The following is a 22,013-nucleotide window of genomic DNA, read 5'->3' as shown; positions in this document are numbered from 1 at the left end:
GGGTCGACAGAATTAATGGCACCATTGTGGAGGTGAACGGGGCATCCTGGTTCACATCTGAAGAGAATTTGGGAGAAACTGCTCCATGTAAACGTCTACAACACTAAAAAGATTTTTACTAAAGCTTAATTTAGTCACAGTAAAAACCTTAAATCTCTCCAACAGTGACTCAGCAGACACTGGAAAACATCCAGTTTGACTGGCTTTGTGTTATAGTTGATATAACGTTGCATAACTTACTGTCAGCCATTCCTTCATCCACACCTTTCACTGCTTTCTCACATTCCTCACATAGATCTGCTGAGGATCGGTACATCTGCACCCACTTAAGGAAGAATATGAACTATTTAACCTTGAAACGCAGACGCTGTCGTCTTTGAAACATTATTTCCCATCTTAAAAAAATAACTAATCTATTTTTAAATGTAAGTTCCAACATGTTACAACCTATTTCCGTTTTATTGGCATTTTTCTCATGAATTAAAATGTTCCACAATCATGCCAAAAATGCTAAAAGGGATCATCCACTGTTTTTTTTTTTTTTTTAAATGCACGAGTCCTAAAAAAAGAGTTTTACATCAGCATCTTTAAAGCAACCAAAAGCAGCACAAGTTTTCATTTTGACCTAACAAGTTCCGGTCCCGCGGAACGTCTCTGCACCGAATAGCTCGTTCCACGTTTCCTAGAATTCAGTCAAATGACTTGGTTCTACTGAGTAAAAAAGGTCTCAGAGAGGGTCTTCACATCCGCTCATAGAATATCCATGTCAAATTACAGCCCGTTCCTAACGGAGGAGTAGTCATTTGAAAAATGGGGCCCCAGGGGGCCCCCGTGGCATGTGGCCCATTTTTTATATTGGCATGTGCCAATGATTCGGTACCACCAACTGTCGCAATATTTGACTCTAAATAAAGCAGAAATTGACTTTTGTTTTTTTTTTTTCTTTTGGAACCCCTTTGGATACCGCTGAGCCCCAAATTGAGAAATTGGGCTCCGTGCGTCGATGCGTACACATTCATATATTATACCTACCACATTTCAGGAGGAGGAGCGATTTTAACGAGTGTACATAAGAACAAGAAGAAGAAGAAGAACAAAGTGAGGACGTTTTGAGTCCGGTAGCCCGGCCTAAAAAGCTTCTAAGCTTCTAAATGATTTAAAAAGCTACTAAAATGATCTAAAAAGCTACTAAAATTATCTAAATTGTTTCTAACTGATCTAAAAAGCTTCTAAATGATCTATAAAGCAACTGAAAATGATCTAAAAAGCTTCTAAATGATATAAAAAGCTACTAAATGATCTAAAAAGCTGCTAAAATTATCTAAATTGTTTCTAACTGATCTAAAAAGCTTCTAAATGATCTAAAAAGCAACTAAAAATTATCTAAAAAGCTGTTAAATGATCTAAAAAACTACTTAAATTGATCTAAAAAGCTACTAAAATTATTTAAAAAGCTTCTAAAATGATCTAAAAAGCTGCTCACACACAGTGTTCTCATTTCCTTCTCCAATCCTTCCAGCTGCTGATGTTCACCCTAAAGAAACTCTTCTTCACATTGCCGTGCGTCTGGGTTTGATCCACCTCGTACGTTTTCTAGTCCAGCAGCCAAGAGGTCAGGTGATGCTGACTGCGTCTAATCAGGTGGGAGACACGCCTCTAGGACTCGCTCAGAAGGAGGGACGGGACTCCATGATTGAGGCGCTAACAGGGTAAGGCTAACACTGAACATAATATTATAATATTTACTAACGTTGAGGAATTTAGTAAAGGATTAAATTGGTTTTCTTGGTTACAGTCGGTTTCTTTTTACTTATGGCGTTTATTTTTCAAGATTGCTATTCAATGGTTATGATAAAAATGAGGTGTCAGTGGTAAGGTCTGGTCCGCCCGAGTCCGACTATGTGTATCCCCCCCAGGCAGAGTTAGAACTGCGCCCGCTAGAGGTGAAACACTCAATTGCGGTGCAAAAAATTGCTCAATTTGTAAAAATAATGTTTTTTCTGGCACCAGAGGACGCGTTTTTTTCCCACGAGTCCAAATATGTGGTTTGTTTTTGGCTCAAGGCTGAATTGCTCCCGCAGGAGGCCACGGTAGATTGTTTTACAAAATGGGACTGTAGACAAATGATGACTGAAAAATATTCCTTCATTTTTTTTCAGGAAAAAACTAGAAAGTACTGTACTATTTTATTTTTATTTTTCATTGTCAAAAGAATCCCTTGATAAACTATTCAAAACAATGAAATTTAACTAAAAATAAATCCTGACTGAAATAAATAATTTATAGAGGACTAATACAAATGAAGAAGCCTATTAATTTCAATTCTGGTTCTATAGTAAACAATGCAAAATGGCATTATAGTTATTTTTCTTTTTAAAAGTGTAACTGAAAATGTATTTTGTGCCTTAACAATTGGACTTTAAAAAAAACAGTCATTGCACTGTATTTACATCAGATATTTGTTTGGACCAGCAGAGGGCGCTGGTAACCTAGTGGTCGGTTGGCATCCAGATATTCTAGCAGTGAAGAAGAGATGCTATGCTAGCAGACAGAGCTAATAGAAAAACGTGACTTTTACAGATATTCACGTAATATTAGAGATAATTTTTTGGTGCTAAAGGGGTAAGGAATCATTTATGAACATGTTTAAGAGTAGAAGGCGATTCCGCTCGCCTCTTACGCTTTTGGAGAACTTTTAAAAAAGTACTGAGTATTGATATGACCCGTGATACCTATGAATCGATTTTCTAACTGCCTTACGATTAATCGTTACATCCCTAATAATAACCTTTGAATTACAATGGCCGCCATCTTGAATTTTTGAGTGGCCAATACCTTTTTCCAAAACAGTGGCCCTAAGAGAATATCTGTGCTAAATGTAATTATTTTATACCAAAGTTAATGATTTTTTTTTTTTAATATGCAATTAATCTGCTGCACTATTTCACCTCTCTCTCTCTCTGTAGTCCCTCTGGTCCTGGAGTTGGACCGGCTCCTGGTTCGTGGTGTGTTTGGAGCGATGATTCTTACATGTTGAGGTTTACTCCCAGGTCAGACTGTCTGAGCCTCACAGTGAGAGAGACCTCCACCCGCTGCCCTGAAGAGTTCATTAAGATGTTTAGAGAGAAACTCAGAGATCAGAAGGTCCTCAAACAGGTGAGACCAAAACTGACCCAAGTTTAGGTTCTAAAACATTGAATTATTACACAGTAAAACAACCTAATCCAATGTTCCATGTTCCATCCCAGATCCGTGAGCTGAAAGGCGAACAGCGAGACAGAAATGAAGTCCATCGAACTGATGAAGGTGAGGTTTACCAAAAACATTTAATAAAACACAGTGAACACAAAAGGGTCGTTTTTCAGTTTGCGTCGATCTTTATTGTTTTAAAATATACTGTTTTACTGATGAACATCCCAAAAAAGAATAAAGGATAAATAGGATTAATAATATATATATATATATATACAGTGCAGCAGATTTACACCATTCAAAGATTAAAATGTCTAATAAAAAAAAAAATATTTACGATGCTAACTCTTACTTTTAATGTAGTTTAATATTTCATGCAAGTTTAGGCTGCTTTTGATTTTTTTTATTATTATCTTCAGCTCTTCCAAGAATCTGTTTTATGTCGACACATCAGATACAATGCAAAAGATTAACCTTGTTTTCAGTACATTTTGTGTTTATCAGGGTTGGGTTTAATTACATTTTTCAGTTACAATTACGTTTTCAATTATCAATTTTCAAATAAAATTCAATTACGATTAAAGTGACCTGCAATTTTTCCAATTACAATTAAATTACAATCATTTTTTATATTCAGAAAGTCAATTACGTTTAAGTTCTCAATTACTAAAGTTCAATTACAATCAATCACAATTACTGAGCCTGAAATAAATAACATAATAAAAGTTAACTTTTTTCTTGTGTTAGCTTTCTGTTAGCATCTCTAATGCTAACGGGTCCTAAATCAGCGTTAAAATACACTTCATATAATTTCTTTTCTGTTTATTGGTTAAATAGGAAATCAATGAAAATATAGGTTTTCATATTTTTGGTGTGAGCGTTTGAGGCTTTTTTGTGTATTTTTTTTTTAAATATTCCCCTCGATTTCAGTTTTCTTTAAATGGCAAAATGTGGGAAAGCTTGACATGAAACATTTTAATAATTGTTAACTACATATGTGTAGAACTGTAACATGGTTCACTAGTTTTGCGTGAAATTATAATTGACAATTTTTAAAGTATTGTTATTGCAAATTACAAATTGAATTATCTAAACTCAGTGACAATTTCAATACCATTACGGCAGCCACATAATTTTAAAATTACCCCATAATTGTGATTAACTATCAATTACGCGCTTACAATTATCATTGACCCCAACCCTGGTGTATATAACCATGTATATTTGTCTTTAGTTCTACTGGTGTTTCATTTATTCCCACAAGCTATTGCATTAGCTTCAGTTGCGTGTAACAGGCTTTTCCCTGCAGAGTGTTTTTGTAGATCCTCAATGACTTACAACTGTATAAAATCCAACCCTTCATAATCATAAAATCAGAAAGTCTTGGTTCATCCTCTCACAACGTCTCATTCCCTCTTTGTTTTCTTTGCGTCACTTTGTGTGAGACTCACATAAAGATTATAATCCTCCGTCTGTGATTCAATAGAAATACTTCAGACTTACTCACGACTCACTGGGAGGTGTTTTGCTGACTCAGCGAGCTGCCAAATGACATTAGCATTACAAACGCGTAGTAATAACTGTGTTTACACTAATAAGACATTTATTACTTTGGTGACGCTCTGCAGACCTCTGAATATGAGGCACAGCAACCTATTCTTCTTCATAAATGTCACGTTAAAATGTGTAATTTAAAGTAATAAAGCTTTGATGAAGTACTTGGTTAGACACGCTGTGGCCAGATGTGTAATCCTTTATATCAGAGGTTTGTTTATCGATATGGATTAGCTCATGCAGAGACACGTGCGTTCTGTGTTTGTGTCTCGAGCGCTTCATGTTCTTTGTCACATGGATGATGTTCCAGTTGTGTAACACGAGCTGAGAAAAACAGCAGCTTAACATGTAATCACACACAGGCCCGACGTGTCCTGGACAAAAGTATTATTTCACCAAAACAGGGTTTTTAATTACATAAAATTTAACACAGTCATAATTATAATAATTAAAAAAAAAAAAAGCATCTGATGACTTTGTGCTGCCTGATGACATGGTGAACAAAAATAGGTCTGAAAGGTTTTTTTCAGGACTTAGTTTATTATTATTATTATTATTATTATTATTATTATTATTATTATTATTATTATTATTATTATTATTATACATACATTTTATATAGCACTTTCCTCAGCAGTAGCTGGAGAAGTGCCCTGGCACCTCTCCAGCTACCAGAACAACTTCCGGTTCTTTTGATCCACACCGGGACTTGAACCGGCGACCCTCTGGTTCCCAACCCATGTCCCTATGGATGATACATATGAAAAACTAGGCAATACCTGTATTCTCAAGACAAACACGTATTTGGCAATTTTAAAAAATGGCAAAAATCACAACCTGCATCTGGATTTGTTGACAAGTCTGTCCGTGACCTTAAATATGACCTCGAGCAAAGGTCAAGGTCACATTGTAAGGAAATGTTGTTCAATGGTACCAGTCTGAGCTCTGGATCTCAATTTGTGGCCAGGTTACAAGGAGAAAAAAAAGTATATATATCTATATTGTTTTGTGACATCATGAACTTTGACCCCTACCGATCTTTGGTCCCAATAAATAAAATTATTTACTTAAGATGAGCTTTTCATTAATGTAAACATCAAACTTGTACGATAAATATTGGTAGAGATTTGGAACTTTGGGGTTTTTGACACTTGACATGACCTTGACCTTGACATTTGGGCTCCAAAAAAGGTCGACTGCACATCCTTGACATTTGACATTTCCCCAATGAGATGACATACGTGTCATTAATGCTGCATTAATATTAAATAATAATAAGAAGAACTATTATGAGAATGTATTTGGCAGTTTTCAATTTCAATAATAGTTTAAAGTAACTGTTTATTTTTCAGCTACAGCCAGCTTTGTATTATAGCATTGTAGACATTATTTTTTTACTTTTATTTTAATTTTTATTTTTTATCCTAAAGTGTAGAGTTTGACCAGGATCAATCAACAGCAATACTTAATACTCAAATATATTTGTTTTCAGCAGAAAGTGTTTTTTTAGGTTTAGAAATTTTATTATTATTAATTTATTTCATAATTTTAACATAGATGTCTGTATCAGTTTGTGTTGCATGTAGAAGGTTGACTAATGCAGAAATTCTTCAAGAAGTCTTTAAACTTTCGTTTTTTTTGTAATAGCTTAAAGAATAATTTGCTTTCCAAGGTCAGATAGAAACAATCTCTGTATATTGGATTTTAATTTGTAAGCTAATATTTGACAGTCATAAAATGTCTCACTCATAAACCCAGTTATTATTTCCTTTAAGAGACTGTTGAAAGTTGCATTTGAGGTGTTGCTCAAATACAACTCATTGTAAATAGCATTAAACCATTTAAATAAATAATAGCCAAACATGGAGGAATGCACAGGATACCAGCGTTGGCAGGACAAGTTTAACAAGACACTGGTGAACACCACCAGGAAAGGGAGTGGTGTGATCAGCGTACGGTGGTGGGCGGGGTTAAAGAAAACACCACGAAGAAAGATTGTGGAAAGACAAACAGGCAGACGGACAAAAGCTCTGCAGTTATAAAAGCACCGACGTGTCACAGACAGAAGTTTCATGCACAAAGCAGTGAGGACACCCTGCAGATTCAGGACATTGGTTATTAAAAAATCATATAAAATTAGCATAGAATACGATATACCTCAATACTAAACAATACAATAAACATCGTGATACATCACAATGTCAATAATTACAAATTTTGCCTTTACAAGTACAAAATGTGTGGAACATATGTAACAGTCATGTGGAGACGTGGTCATTGATGAGAGGGAATAAAGAGGAGAGCTTTTTGTAGTTGAAATTGGCAAAAATCAGCATGAAATATGGTAAAAAGAGGTTAAAAGTGACAATGATGGGTCAATATATGTGACATCAGGTGTAAAATTGGTGGAAAGGATTTATAAGTGCTGAAAATGTCTCAAGTGTAAAAAAATGCACAGAAAAGCATTGAAATGGGAGTAATGTAGCAAAAATGTTTTAAAAGGAGCAACAATATGGCAAGAAAAAGTGAAAATATGTTTAAATATGGCAAGTTTGGTGTAGTAGCAGAAAAAGGATAAAAAAATAGGCAAAAATTGTCTGAAATTGTTCAAAATGCATATATTAGCACAATTTAATGGTTTATTTGTAAAAAAAAAAAAAAACGATTAAACAATCAATTTGGATATTTTTGGGATCGATACAATAATTGCGCTGTGAAATATCGCAATATATTGACCAGCATTTACATGCTATGCATATGTTAATGCAAATTTATTTATTTTCTTTTGGTAAAAAGCGTGATTAAAAACAATGATTTGGACATTTTTTGGATGGATACGATAATCACGTATTGAATTATTGCTGAATCGATTTTTCTTACACCCTTAATATTGATATTGTGTTAAAAAACAGATGAATCTGTGTGCACAAACATCCCTTACGTATGGGTAGAGGTATGCATACACACAAAGACCCAGATTCACTAAAGCAAACACGAGTATGTCCAGACATTCATTACATCACATACGACCGACGGAGAGGAGGAAACACTTCCTAAAGACACCTTCAAAGGCCCAGTCTCCTCTAAAACTCTGTCTAACTGGGAACACACAGAGAAACCATTACAACATACAGGTTTTTTCACCCTCTACCTCAGGGTTTTTCAACCTTGGGGTTGTGAAATGTCTAGTAATAATGAAATAATAATAATAATAAAAAAAAAAACTGATTAAAACTAGATTTTTACATATTTATTTTTTAAATACATTTTTAAAATTAATAATATTTTTTGTAATATTTTATTTTTTATATTATTTTAATAAATAAATACATTTTATCTAAATTTTAACTATAGAAAATATAAAAAAAAATGTAAATAATAATTAAAAAAATACAAATTAGAAAAAAAGTTTAGTTTTATTTATTTCAAAAATTGTAATTACTTCAAAAAATGGTAAAAAAAAAAATATACAATGAAATTTACAAAATGTAATTTAATAAAAAAATATTTCAAACTTTAAATACTGTATTTATATATATTTTTTATTTACCTACATTGCACAATTTCAAAAAAACTATACATAAAGCCACATAAATAGACATGCAGTGCAGGAAGAGACAGAAAGCATAAAGCGATGAAATAATAATAATTCTTTTCAAATAAAAACAACAAACGCACAATCTCTGTATTCTATACTTTCACTACGTTAAAAAAAAAACCAAATCTAGTCCAAATAAAATGCAGTTTAAAAATATGTGAGCAGGCGCTTATTGTCACTTTATGTTTGTAACACAGTATAACGAACATGATCAAAAAACTCATTTTAAATTAAAATGTGTGATATAAAAGAACCACTGCTCTACCTCCAGGAGCGACGTGTCAACACACTGACTAATTATTAATAGTGCCTCTTTATTGTCTGTTTTTCTCTTTCACACACTGGTTTACTCTTTCTGGTAACCATAGCGATGGCAGATACCAGTATCGACTGATAAAAGGATGCAGGAAGTGTAGATCAGTATTGACCTTAACCCTGTGTGTAGATAACAGCCTCACAGAGGGGAACATGTCCTGTGTGTATATATCTATAACAGTAACTACAGTCACACCCATTGATACTGATGAGAGGATGAGAGTCTTATCGTGTCGTTCATTTACTTTGGATTAATTCCTTTTATTCTTTGTTCAGGCGTCAGAAAGCAGCTCCATGTGAAAGAGACTGAGCTAACTGACAATGTGAGTACCAAACAAGGCTGTTTTTAAAGTGAAATATGTGATTATTAGGAGGTTTTCTAAGCTTTCTGTGTGTTTTCTGGTTGGTTTGAAGGTTTTTGAAGAGCGGTGTGTTCTGTCGTTGGATGGTGACACCGAGGAAGAGGAAAGACCTTCATCCACATCTGGTAGAAACCGCTTGTTTCTTATTTTCTGCATTTTTTCTCATGTCATTTATTTAATTTATGACAACTGGTTTTCTTTTTTGAATTGTTTTTCTTGATTAAAACCCCATGGGGTGTAATATACTATACTGCACCAGGGGTTCTCAACCTTGGGTCATGGGACACTGGGAGGGGTCGCCAGATGCCTTCAATAAACTAGGATTTTTTTTTATTTATTTTTTTTTACAATTTGAGCCAATTTTTGCTTATTTTGACCCTTTTTCTCCAACTACCCCAAACTTGCTATTTTTTAACCTAATTTTTAAATCACTTTTTCTTGCCATATTTTTGCTGCTTTTAATGCATTTTTGCTACATTACTCTCATTTCTGACACTTCTACATCAAATTTCAATGCATTTTCTACACATTTTTACCACTTTTAAGACATTTTCAGCACTTACAAACCCTTTCCACCACTTTTCCACCTAATGTCACATATGTTGACCCATTATTGTCACTTTTAACATCTTTCCACCATATTTCATGATTATTTTTGCCAATTTAACCACATTCACCATTTGTCATGCCCATTTTTTACCAGTTTAAACTAAGTATTCCAACTTTTTTCTGCCTCATTTAAGCCAATATTGATGTTTTCTGTCTGTTTTTACCCACTCTAATTTGCAACTTTTAACAAATTTCTGTGGTTTATAAAATCCCATTTCACCATCTTTTCCACCATTTTTGGTCAGTTTTAACCCATTTTATTTCTGATTAAAACAAGAATTTACATCTTTAAGATGACTATATACTATGGCACAAATAATAATAAACTTCCCGGATAAGAGTGGATAATATTCAGATCAGTAAATAAATGTGGTTATCTAAAAATCTGTTAAATAATCTAAAAATCTGTTAAATAATCTAAAAATCTGTTAAATAATCTAAAAATCTGTTAAATGATCTAAAAATCAGGCTGAATGTTTCACTCCAATAGAAAACAATGGGATGTTTACAGGCAGTGGGGCCGTGTGACATCATCAATCACGTGATTTCAAGATGGAGGAACACAGGCTCTAAAACTGTAAAATAGTCCTATTTTTAAAAGGTAATTAAACAAATATGATGCAGAATAATGTGTTTTGTTAAACATACATCTACTCATACACACGTAAAGGGCCAAATCCAGGCTTTTACAGCATCAAATTCGGCCCACTTGAAAGTAAAAATGATAGAAAAAACATGAAATATTTTGTAAATAAATAATTCAGTTGTAGATATCTCAGCCACTCCAATCACACATGACGGCAGTCATTTTTAACCTGGAATTGTTGAAAGAATTCTTAATTTTTTCCAAAATCTGGCATTTTTTTCTCAAATTATTCCAAAAAATATCCCCTAAATCAGTGAAATTTAAGTGAAGATCCTGGAAGGACTAATATACTTCATCATATATATATCATTTAAACATGGAAGTGCAAACCAGGGCACATTAATGTTGAATTTGCTCTTTTTTCCCCTCAAAAACTGTTAAAGGTCCATGTCATGCTATTTTTCACCATCATCTCCATTTGTTCTAAGAACCACAAAAACATAATATTTGAGGTTTATTTTCCCAAAGTCGCCTGTTTTCCAGAGTTTTATCCTCTGAAAAGTCACTTTCTGACCAATTCTACGCAAACAGGCTGATTTGCATCCTACTTATGCATATTCATGAGTGGGTGTGTCTATAGACGGACACTGACTTCCTCCTCCCCACACATTGACGTACGGCCAGAGGAAGGCCCGCCCTCCTCCCACCCACTCCTTAGCCGAGCTAATGCTGGTTTATTATCCAAACAAGAGCGTGGGGGCGGGGCGTTCACCGGTACATACATAGACTGTAGAAAATACATTCATAGTGCAGCGTGAAGGACGCTGAAATGCTCACCTTCGTGGGCGTGTCTGTTTACATGTCAATCACAGCAGAGAGCTTCCTGGAGGCGTGGCTTCTCCAGCTCAGTGCCGCGTCAAATTCATCATCAAAGTGGGAACGTGTCATCAAGCGAGGTGTTTGGTCTCACCCTGTAGTAAGAAAATCACCCTCTGACTAATGATTGATGGAATCAATGATAAAAACACTTTGATCATGTGTTTGTAGCCATAAAGCACAGAAAAGTTAATTTAGTGTAACGTGAGCCCTTTAAGCTCAAACGTGACCGTATTTGGCCCCTGAACTAAAATGTTCTAATAAGTACATTTAAAAGATTTTAGGCCACGTTTGTAAAAGGAAATCAATGTATTTACTGCATCACAGACCGATGGATACATCCTAATGAAACTAATGTGTTCTTGTTATTTTTGAGTCTGTCTTCAGTGTGACTTTCTCTCCACACATAGATTAATGCGAGGATCTGTAGATGGTTAATGTCACAGGGACAAAGACGTGGACGAGGACAGGACACTGTGTTGTTTTAGTCTGGCTGGTAGCCCCTCCCTCCTTTAAATGTCCTATAGTGGAGACAGAAAAGATGTGTTTAGTAGAAGTGGAATGTTAACAAGCCTGTGACACACATACATGAACCTTTTATTTAAACACATGTAGGAGTGTTTAAGCTTTAGAGGAGTGAGGGAGAAAGGGTCGAGTGTTTCAGGGGTTGCCATGGTTACTACTGTGAATGCCGGTTTTCTTTTGTTTTGAAGGATGTTAATCAGAGCCTCACGCCTTTAGATGATGTCTGTGTTTTTATGGGTTTGTACAGGAGGATAGATACGAGACAAACAGGATGAAGCTCATAAGAAAGTGTGTGTGTGTGTGGTGTGTGTGTTTGTGCGTATGGTGCGTGTTTGAGTGTGTGTGGTGTGTGTGTGAGGTGTGTGTGTAGTGTGTGTTTGAGTGTGTGTGGTGTGTGTGTGAGGTGTGTGTGTAGTGTGTGTTTGAGTGTGTGTGGTGTGTGTGTGAGGTGTGTGTGTAGTGTGTGTTTGAGTGTGTGTGGTGTGTGAGCAGCAGAGAGGAAATGCCTGTGTGATGCCCAGGATTTCCTTTACATTAGTGCCACGAGTTCAAAGTGTGAGTTACAGTAGAAAAATACACAAAGGCCTTCATGCACATGTAGGACTCACAGCTTCACAACCGATTATTCTTAAAAACACCAGATCTCATCAAACTCAAAACTGTCCAAATGATTTATAAAACAAAAAGTTCAAGGTTTACTTTCAGAAGGGTTGCAAAAAAGATTTTTAGAGAGAGAGGAATATAATATATATATATATATATATAAAAATTTACTTATTTTTATCTCATCAATTGTGAATTAAATTAAAAATAAATAAATAAATAAAAACTTACATATATATACATTTACTAATTCTAAAACTGAGAAAATAACCTCCATTTAATACTGTTTTAACACGGTGCATTACGTTTAATCTGATTGGTCGGCTATGATGTGATGCATTTAATTGTTGTTTGATTATTTCATTTTTTTTTTTTTCTTTCACAATGTCTCTTGTTTGTTTTAAAACAAAAAATAAATAAATAAAAAATTTTACTCAGTAATTGTTGGGTGTAGAAATGTAACAAATTACTTTACTTCTTTTAAAACTTACTTAAGTACAAGTAAAATTAATGACAACATGAGGACTTCTCTGGATTTTGTGTATTTTAGAGTAATTTTGTGTGTTTTTGGAGTCTTTCTGGTGTATTTTTGTTGTATATTTTACTCTTAATTAATTCGTTTTTTTTTTTTGGTTTTTAAACAAAAAATAATGATTTACACAGTAATGGATGGGTGTAGAAATGTAACAAATTACTTATTTTGAAACGTAAAATTAAAGCTGCAGGCAGCGTTGAACGGGCCCTCACAACCACACGCGTGTTGTATGGCAGAAATGTTAAAGTGTTGAGACGTAGCTGACCATTTTCAAGGATTATATCGCAAACTTTTCTGCAATGTTCTGTACAAATATGTCTATAATTTCCTTTTACCAATAGGTGTACATCTATAAAGATTCAACTTTATTGTTAAGATTGTTTTATAGCCAAATAATTATGTATGTTTAAAATAAAAATATGAACGTGTGAAGTACTTTAACAGTGCAGTGTTGGATGCAAGATGCATCTCTCTATAAAAGCAAAGAATCTGTCTGTCTGTGATGATGATGTCATCACTGTAAAGAGTGATGATGTCAGAATTTTGACGGGTGCGCCGTGGAGTCATTTTATCATTCACGTGTCCAATTCCCCCAAAATATCACATTTTTATGAGTTTTTAACGTGTTTAGCCCATCAAAAATATGATCACTTTTTTATAAGAATAATAATGAAAATGTGGTGCATTACAATAGGGTCCTACGCATTGTTCTGCTTGGGCCCTAATGACTGATTTAGAAACATTCTACCTGTAAAAGCAACTAATCACATTAACGTGAGGGCTTATAATCCATTACTTTCACCTCTGTGTGTTTGTTGTAGTTAACGGACATTCGATGAAGCCCGTTGGAGTTCAGCTCATCCAACGTCCCACAGTCCTTGAACGCACCATGAATCACAGCCGAGATCAGATCGTTACGCAGCCAACACATGATGAGGTGAGATTTAAACTCTACTTTCTTCACATCTACGTGTTCTTCTTCTGTCATTTTTCTACACACACTTCTTCTTCTGATGTTCCTCAGGTGGATGACGTTACTAAGCTCACGGTCCGTGGAGTAACCAGAGACAGCTCAGGAACAGATGGACTATGGGACGGAGTGGAGACGGAGGATGTTCTTCTCGTCACTGACACACCTCCACCCTGCTCCGGTCCCCTGGGGTCCTCCTCCTCACCCCCCCTCTCCCCGTTAGACCAGGCCCTAATCAGACTGAGCCGGCCCTCCTCCTCAGAGCCGACCAATCACAGAGAGAGCCCGTTAATGGACACAGACGACCTCAGGTTTTACATTGTAGTGATAATTCTCTGTGTGTTCTGGTGTTTCAGTGTGTTTTTCTGTTCTAGTCCCAGTCTGGTGGCTCTGGAGCTGGACAGTGAAGACGACAACGCTGAGCCCACTCCTCTGCTCTCTCCGTTCTCACCACTCCTGGAAAAGGATGAAGAGAAATGCAAAACATTCCCAGCGTCGTCTGATCTGTCTTGTACACGCAGCCAGTCTACGTCCACCTGTGAACACGCGTCACAAGTAAACAAGCATTTTTATTTTATCAGCACAAATAAACATATTTACTATTATCAACAGCAATGCTCCCTAACATATACATATACATATATATATATATAATTTACATTTTATATGAGAGTTATTTATAATCTATTATTCATATTCTATAAAGGAGGCTTGAACCAACCCTGTTTTTATTTAATTTGCAGTGCAATAATCAAATTTCGTAACAGCTAATTAAGTAGCATTATGGAACTGTTTGTAATTTATTTTTTTTTGCACCATTTTTTTTTTTTTTTGCACTATTGTTAGGGTTAGCTACGACACATTTTTGACTTTTATCTATTTTTGCAATTTTTGCACTATTATCTGTTTTTGCACTATTATTTATGTTTGTACTATTTTCTGTTTTAGCACTAGTATCTAATTTTGCGCTATTGTGTTTTTATGCACCATTATCTATTTTTCCACTAATTTCTAGTTTTTTTGATTTATTTATATACATTTTGCACTACTATATGTTTATGCTCTTATCTATTTGTGCACTAATATCTATTTTTTTTTTTACTATTATCTATTTTTACACCATTACATGTTTTTATGCACTATTATCTATTTTTATACATTTTATTTATTTTTTTGCACTATTGTTAGGGTTAGCTACGACACATTATGTTCAAGCTAAAATCATATTTTTTAAGCAATCTGTGAATAAATTGTGTTCATCTCACTCTAAAACATTTTAATTTCAAAATAAACATTTTAAATCATTAAAATCAATGATTTACTAAAAGTGTGTTACTATAACATATTTAGCTTTTTCCCACCATTGTGTAGGAACTGGGAGACACTGGGATCCGGCTGCGCTCCTATTCCTATTCTTCTTCCAAAATCAGTTTACGTCCTCGTTTCTCTCGGGACGTCCACGTAACGGATCCGTCCAGTCCAGGTCAGTGATTAAATCATTGACGAAAATAGATCTATATATATATAGATGTATAGCTCTGAGGTTCTCAACTTTGGAGTCACGGGACACTGGGAGGGGGTCGCCAGATGCCTTCATGAAATAAATAATATTTTCTGAACAATATGAGCCCATTTTTTGTTTATTTTTACTTTTTATCTGCAACTACATCAAACATTTAACCTATTTTTATCACTTTTTTTTGCTATATTTTTGCTCCTTTTAATGTATTTTTCTTCATCATTTCTGACACGTCTACATCATATTTCAATGACTTTTCTGCACATTTGTTAAACTTTCAAGACATGTTCAGCACTTATAAACCCTTTCCACCACTTTTCCACCTAATGTCACATAGTTTGACCCATTATTGTCACTTTTAACCTATTTTTTTTTTTTTACCATATTTCATGCTTACCTTTTTTTGCCAATTTAACCACATTCACCATTTGTCATCCCCATTATTTGCCAGTTTAAACTAATTGTTCCCACTTTTAAGCCAATATTGACACTTTGAACCCTATTTATCACTTTTTCTGTCCAATTTTGGCTGTTCTGTGGTTTTTAAAATCCCATTTCACCACCTTTTCCACCATTTTTGGTCACGTTGAATCCATTTTATTTCTGATTAAATCAAGGATTTACATCTTTAGCAATTCTCGTACCTATTATTATCTTATCTACATAGTATATGTGTTGTCTAAGGGTGGCAGGCAAATAACTAAATATTTTAGCACAGAATTCCTCCAAAACAAACACTTTTTCATCATTTTAGTCTTGGTTTTTGTCATGTTTAGTTTAGTTAGTTGAGGTGTGACCCCCTGTGTGTTCTCTGTGTGTCTGTAGACGTCGTCCTCAACAGTGTCAGTCACAGTCGATCTCTTCTTCAGGCTCTGTCTTTGTCTAAATCTCTGTCTCTGCTCCACCCTGGCAGTAAGTACTGACCACACTCTGCATCGTGTGTGTGTGTGTGTCTGTGTCTGTGTGTCTGTGTGTGCTAAGGTATCGTACATGAACATGGACGTGAAGCGACTCAGATTTGCTCAACAATCTTTTATTTTTATCACATTTTGCTTAAAAAAAAAAAGACATTTTCTGGTCCTTTTTTGGTGTCTGATGGAGTCATAAAAGTGTAATTATATTCTAAATGTGCGACAGTCTTTTTACCACTTTTGGACATCGACCAGGGTCCCCTACACAGGTGATCAGTTCAGTACTAAGTCTATTAATCAGTGTAATTAATAGATAATATGAATATTTTTCTCTTCGTATTTGATGATTCAATTGGCCCAGTTTTCATTTTCTATGTTTTTAATGGAGTTAACTATTAGTATTTATTTAATATATACTGTATATGCTTCAGTTGACTTTCTGCAGACAGCACGGGGAGAACTTTGACATGTCTGTTTGCTACACTTGTTTGGCACTAATTCACCCGTTTTACAGAGAAAAGCCCTTAGAAATGTGTGATAGATCCCAAAATATGGAAGTGTTTTCAGCATTTCACCGTTTTCTAACAAATTAACCCCAAGTTTTCCACAAAATCCTGCGTGGCTGTGTAATTACATAGATTTTGAATGAGATTATGAGTGAAATTTGACAAATTTCTTGAATTTGCTACACTCGCTAGTCGGGATGTAACGATTCAATCAACTCCCGATTCAGTCAACTCTCTCACGATTTATTTTACAAAATGAGGCTGTAGACAAATGATGACTGAAAAATATTCCTTTATTTTTTTCAGGAAAAAAACTAGAAAATACTGTATTATTTTCCTTTTATTTTTCATTGTCAAAAGAATCCCTTGATAAACTATTCAAAACAATGCAATTTAACTAAAAATAAATCCTGAATGAAATAAATAAAGGAATAATACAAATTAAGAAGCCTATTCATTTAAATTCTGGTTCTATAGTAAACAATGCAAAACTGCATAATATTTCTTTTTAAAAGTGCAACTGAAAAATGTATTTTGTGCCTTATGCCAACCCAGTGATTGGTTGGCATGCAGCTATTCTAGCAGTGAAGAAGATGCTATGCGCTAGCAGACAGAGCTAATAAAAAATGTGGCTTTTACAGATATTCACGTAATATTACAGATATTCTTTCAGTGCTAAAGGGGTAAGGAATCATTTATGAACATTTTTATTTTTTTTTATTTATTCAGTTTATTTCCAACATGGTTACATTAACTTTTTTTTTTTACATTTTTTTTTTTTTTTTTTGTACATGCCGAAAAAGGAGACGAGAGAAGCAGTTTGCTTGCATGTTTAAGAGTAGAAGGCGATTCCGCCCGCCGCCTACGCTTCTGGACAAGAGAAGGATAAATATATAGCGCTCTCTGTGATTCAGTTTTCAGAGTATTGATATGAACCGTGATACCTATGAATCGATTTTTAACTGCCTTACGATTAATTGTTACATCTCTACTCGCTAGACATTCCGTCACCCAATTTGTGGGAAAAATATCCCGTAAATGGGTTAAATTGTCCCATAGCATGCATGTACGCTGTTTCTGTGTCATATCGGGGCTTGATCGAAGGTGAATCTTGCATTTCTACTTTGATTTAAATTCCATCAATAATTTAAAAATGATTATATAAGAACTCTATTGCTATTTCTGTTTCAGGAAGTGAATTCCGCATTTTCTGCGATCACAGAAACTCTTAGTTAAGAAAGAAACGAGTAGGGAGCGAACCTTCACTAAATTATCCATATCTCAAAAAGTATTCATCTGATAAACAAAGTCAATATTTACAGTGTGGTTATTGAATAATCGCGGAACAATTTAGTCAGTTTTTTAGACTTAAGTACGTGGGATTATTGGTTAAAATGACATGGAATTACCCAAGTATAAAAACAAGCAGCTGTTCGTCTTATCGTTGTAGTGTGAACTGGTGAATAATAATAGTTACAGACTGCTTGGATCTAATGGATAAAGACGGTATGTTTGGTATCTGTGGTTCAGACCTGCTGGGATTCCAGGAGCAGGAATGTTGGCACGACCTGTGAGGCGTCTTTCTCTGTGCCTGATTGATCCAAAACTCCCTTTGTTGCTTTTTTAAACCATCTGTTGTCCTGTACAGATATTTAATGACTAATAACACTGTTTAATGCTTTATTACAGTAACTTTCATCTATTATTTGCGTTCACAGAGCAAAGGGTTCCCAGTGTGTCCGACCATTTACAGGAGAAAAGGTAAATAAATACCCACCTGTCACTGAGACAATCCTCACATAAATTAACATTTCATCAAACACGTTAGCGCTGGTGGCAGCATCCGTGGGTTGCCAAGGCGACCAGGTTGCTAGGTGATGGCGGTCACTTTAGAGCTGCTCCTCTGTCTGTTTTCCATCTTTTCTCTCAGGGATCAACAGATGTGATGATGCTCTGATGTTGGTTTTTTTCTGACGTTTGTGACTAAAAACCAGTGCTTTTCAAAGTGTGTGTCGCATCCCCCTGGTGGGGAATGGAAGACATGACAGGTGGGGTGCGACAAACAGGAGGAAACGTTCAATTTAATGCCAATCTTCTTAAAAACGTTTTTTTCTCGACAATAAAAATCACTAAAAAGATGTTTAATTGGGATGTTTCTCACTGTTTCCCTGTGGTAGAACACTGAAAACTGTCTTTAAAGTGAATAACATGTCATTATTTTTTCTAAATAAATTATTATGTGTCATCTTGGAAGTAAACAAAATGCCTTGACACAAAGAAAGTAAATAATGAGAAGCCTATAACTGTAGCAAAAATTAAAAAGAGCATTAAATTATTAGATGGCATTAGCTAAACAAAATGTAACGTGGAACTTAAGTACAAAAAAAATGTGTATTGGCATGGGAAGTGGAGCGGAAAAATAAACAAACTCTCAATAGCTTAGTTAAAAAATGTATTTCCTTTTTTTCTTGTTTTCTTAAGCATTTTGTCGCAAATTACAAACAATGTTATTATTATTTTCTGTATTTGTTATTATGCAGGTGATATGTTTAATTTAGTTTTTGATTTGTTATGAAATATAATGCTACCGGTTCCCTGTTAGTTCAATTCAATTCAAAAATGGATTATTGGGCAGGTGGGGCTCGAAAGTTCACCTTCGTTAAAAGTGGGGAATAATCATAGAATTCAGATTTTTTAACCAATTGTTCTGTGATTATTCAATAGGCAAACTGTGCCTTTTTCGTTTGGTGAAATAACCGAAAGTTACGGTTCGAAGTTGCATAAAGAAATATTGTTTTATATCCTAATAAAGAGTAACCTTTATACTATGGATTAAAACAGAAATCAGATTTTTTCCTACATTCCCACATGCAGTTATGAGCCGATAAAAATACATATTTTTTGGGGATTTCCAGAGCGTGTGACCCAAGATCTAATGCATACAGTATATGTGACTAATCATTAGTGATGTGAACAGTCTATGTTCATAGCTCTAAACTGATCACATTACAGGGAGCTGAGACATATGCTAAGTAGTTTACTGAAGACCCAAACATGTTCCAGACCCAAACACACACTGACTTTGTGACTATTTAGAGGAGCTGACATGTCCACCAGATATATAGGATGTATAGCAGATCTATGTCTATATTCTGAGAGAGTAGGTGGAGCTATATTACTATAATATATTTATCTTTCCTATGTGCCCCCCTTACTGTGTAAATATTGAATAATTAAGGAACAATTGGTAAAAATTTCTGAATTTTTTGAGTGTGTGGACCATTTACTACCGTGTTATAAACCGTCCTCCTCGTTCACTGTGGCTCCTCCCATGCAATAAGACGCCAGTGTGTGTGTGTGTGTGTGTGTGTTTCTTACAGGGACATTAGGTTTTCTAAACGTGTCCAGTCCACTGATGATGATGAGAGCAGTGTGGAACTGGAAGAGTCCGTCCAACATCTCACACTCTCTGAGTTTCTTAAAGAGTATGTGCAGGAATCAGACCGCGTACCTTACCTTTCTAACCGCCTGTAGTGTGTTAACAACAACACGCTCCGTGTCCGTCTGTAATAATGCACGTGTCTAACAAACTAAACCTCCTGATTTCATTGTATTCACAGCAGGACGGAGCAGGACAGCAACGCTGCTCTAATAATAGAATGACCATTGCAATTAGGGGTGAAACTATTTGTTGTTATTAAAAATAATGTTGCCTAATGTTGATATTAGTGTTATTATTATAATGACATTATGTTCATTTTCTTTTTTCATGTTTTCAAAGTAAAGACAAAGAAATAAACTAACAGAAGTTGTCGTTTAAGACACTCTACTTCCTCTAGGTGGAGCCACTGCTCTGTATTGCCCTAAATGTCAATTTATGTCAATAAAAATCAATAAATAAATATATATATTTACCCCTAAATGCAATTGTTGTTTCTTGTCTTTATTTTAACAGAAACGTCCCACTTTGGATCATTCGATGCGAAAGTGTTTAATTACTAACTTTTCCTGTCTGTGGAAAACCAGTAAATTCTCTTGTATTGAATATTTCAGCACTGATAATTTAACCCTTTGTGCAGAATCGAGGAAGAGGAACTGGACAAGTACAGCATCCCATCAAAGGCGGAGTCAGAAAAATACAAAGTCATCCGCACCTTCAGTTTCCTCAAGAACCGCATGTCGAGTACACGCAACAAGGTCAAGGTAAAAAATGCTGTTTTTAAAAGTAACGTCCCATAATCTCAGATTATTTGGATTAAAAACTCTAAAAAACAAACAGATCTAATAACCAACAGTGACGTTGACTGTTGTGCATGAGTAAAATGTTGTCATAACGTTGCTTTTTAGTTCATTATATGATAAGTACATCTTGTTTTGGGTTTTTTTACCAAATTTCAACCAAAACAATTTCCCAAATAATCAATTTGAGCATTCCCATAATATGTTTATAAAGGTGCAGCTTTTTAAAGTTGATTATTGACTAAAATCCTCAGATGAACATCCTGGTATCCTGGTCATGTGACTTTATATTCCTCTAAGAATATTTATAAGATTTCTTGTCATGTGACAAACTTGCCTGAAATCCAAGTTTTTATTGTTTTATTGTTGCTATGATTAGGATTAAAACTCATTAAGTACTTTTCACACGATGTTAAGGGTTTAAACGTTTTAAACAAACTGACAAAACAACAGAAAATCAAAGCCAATTCAAGTAAAATTATATTCTTATTTGTGCCACAGTATATAGTCATCTTAAAGATGTAAAAACTAGTTTTAATCAGAAATAAAATTGGTTAAAAGTGACCAGAAAAGGTGGTTTAATGTTTTTTTTTTTAAACACAGAAATTGGTTAAAAGTTGCAAATTAAAGTGGGCAAAAATGGACAGAAAAAGTGTTAATATTGGCCTAAAAAGTGGCAGAAATAGGGTAATATAATTTTAAAAAGTTGGAACAATTAGTTTAAACTGGCAAATAATGGGCACAACAAATTGTGAATGTGGTTAAATTGGTAAAAATAAGCATGAAATATGGTTAAAAGTGACAATAATGGGTCAACATATGTGACATGTGGTGGAAAGTGTTTATATAAATGCTGAAAAGTGGAAATATGATAGGGAAGTGTCATAAATGGGAGTATTGTAGCAAAAATGCATTAAAAGGATTAAAAATATGGCAAGAAAAAGTGATGAAAATAGGTTTAAAATATTGTAAGTTTGGTGTAATTGCAGAATAATGGTAAAAAATAAGCAAAAATGGGCTCAAAATCAAAAAAAATATTCTTAGTTTCTTGATGGTATTGGTGACGCCCTCCTAGTGTGTTTTTCCAAAATGCTGCAAGTTCCTTTTAATTAT

At 34.7% G+C, this 22,013-nt stretch overlaps 1 protein-coding gene across 1 annotated transcript in view; it reads left to right on the top strand.

Annotated features, from left to right (window-relative positions):
- The window catches only part of arhgef28a (Rho guanine nucleotide exchange factor (GEF) 28a), an 80,038-nt gene that overhangs the window by 24,898 nt on the left and 33,127 nt on the right, over positions 1-22,013 (top strand). Inside the window, exons 5-16 of the mRNA XM_028462854.1 lie at positions 1,520-1,709; positions 2,967-3,156; positions 3,249-3,306; positions 8,936-8,982; positions 9,074-9,146; positions 13,577-13,692; positions 13,780-14,036; positions 14,100-14,280; positions 15,097-15,208; positions 16,070-16,156; positions 18,380-18,422; positions 20,741-20,864. Of these exons, the coding sequence (XP_028318655.1) occupies positions 1,520-1,709; positions 2,967-3,156; positions 3,249-3,306; positions 8,936-8,982; positions 9,074-9,146; positions 13,577-13,692; positions 13,780-14,036; positions 14,100-14,280; positions 15,097-15,208; positions 16,070-16,156; positions 18,380-18,422; positions 20,741-20,864 (1,478 nt within the window). The remainder of the gene's footprint in view (positions 1-1,519; positions 1,710-2,966; positions 3,157-3,248; positions 3,307-8,935; positions 8,983-9,073; positions 9,147-13,576; positions 13,693-13,779; positions 14,037-14,099; positions 14,281-15,096; positions 15,209-16,069; positions 16,157-18,379; positions 18,423-20,740; positions 20,865-22,013) is intronic.

This window comes from Gouania willdenowi, chromosome 12 (genome assembly GCF_900634775.1).
Source record: "Gouania willdenowi chromosome 12, fGouWil2.1, whole genome shotgun sequence".
In the NCBI taxonomy this organism is placed as follows: Eukaryota; Metazoa; Chordata; class Actinopteri; order Blenniiformes; family Gobiesocidae; genus Gouania; species Gouania willdenowi.
The sequence above is the reverse complement of the archived record's forward strand: the minus strand, read 5'-3'. Positions and strand labels throughout refer to the sequence as shown.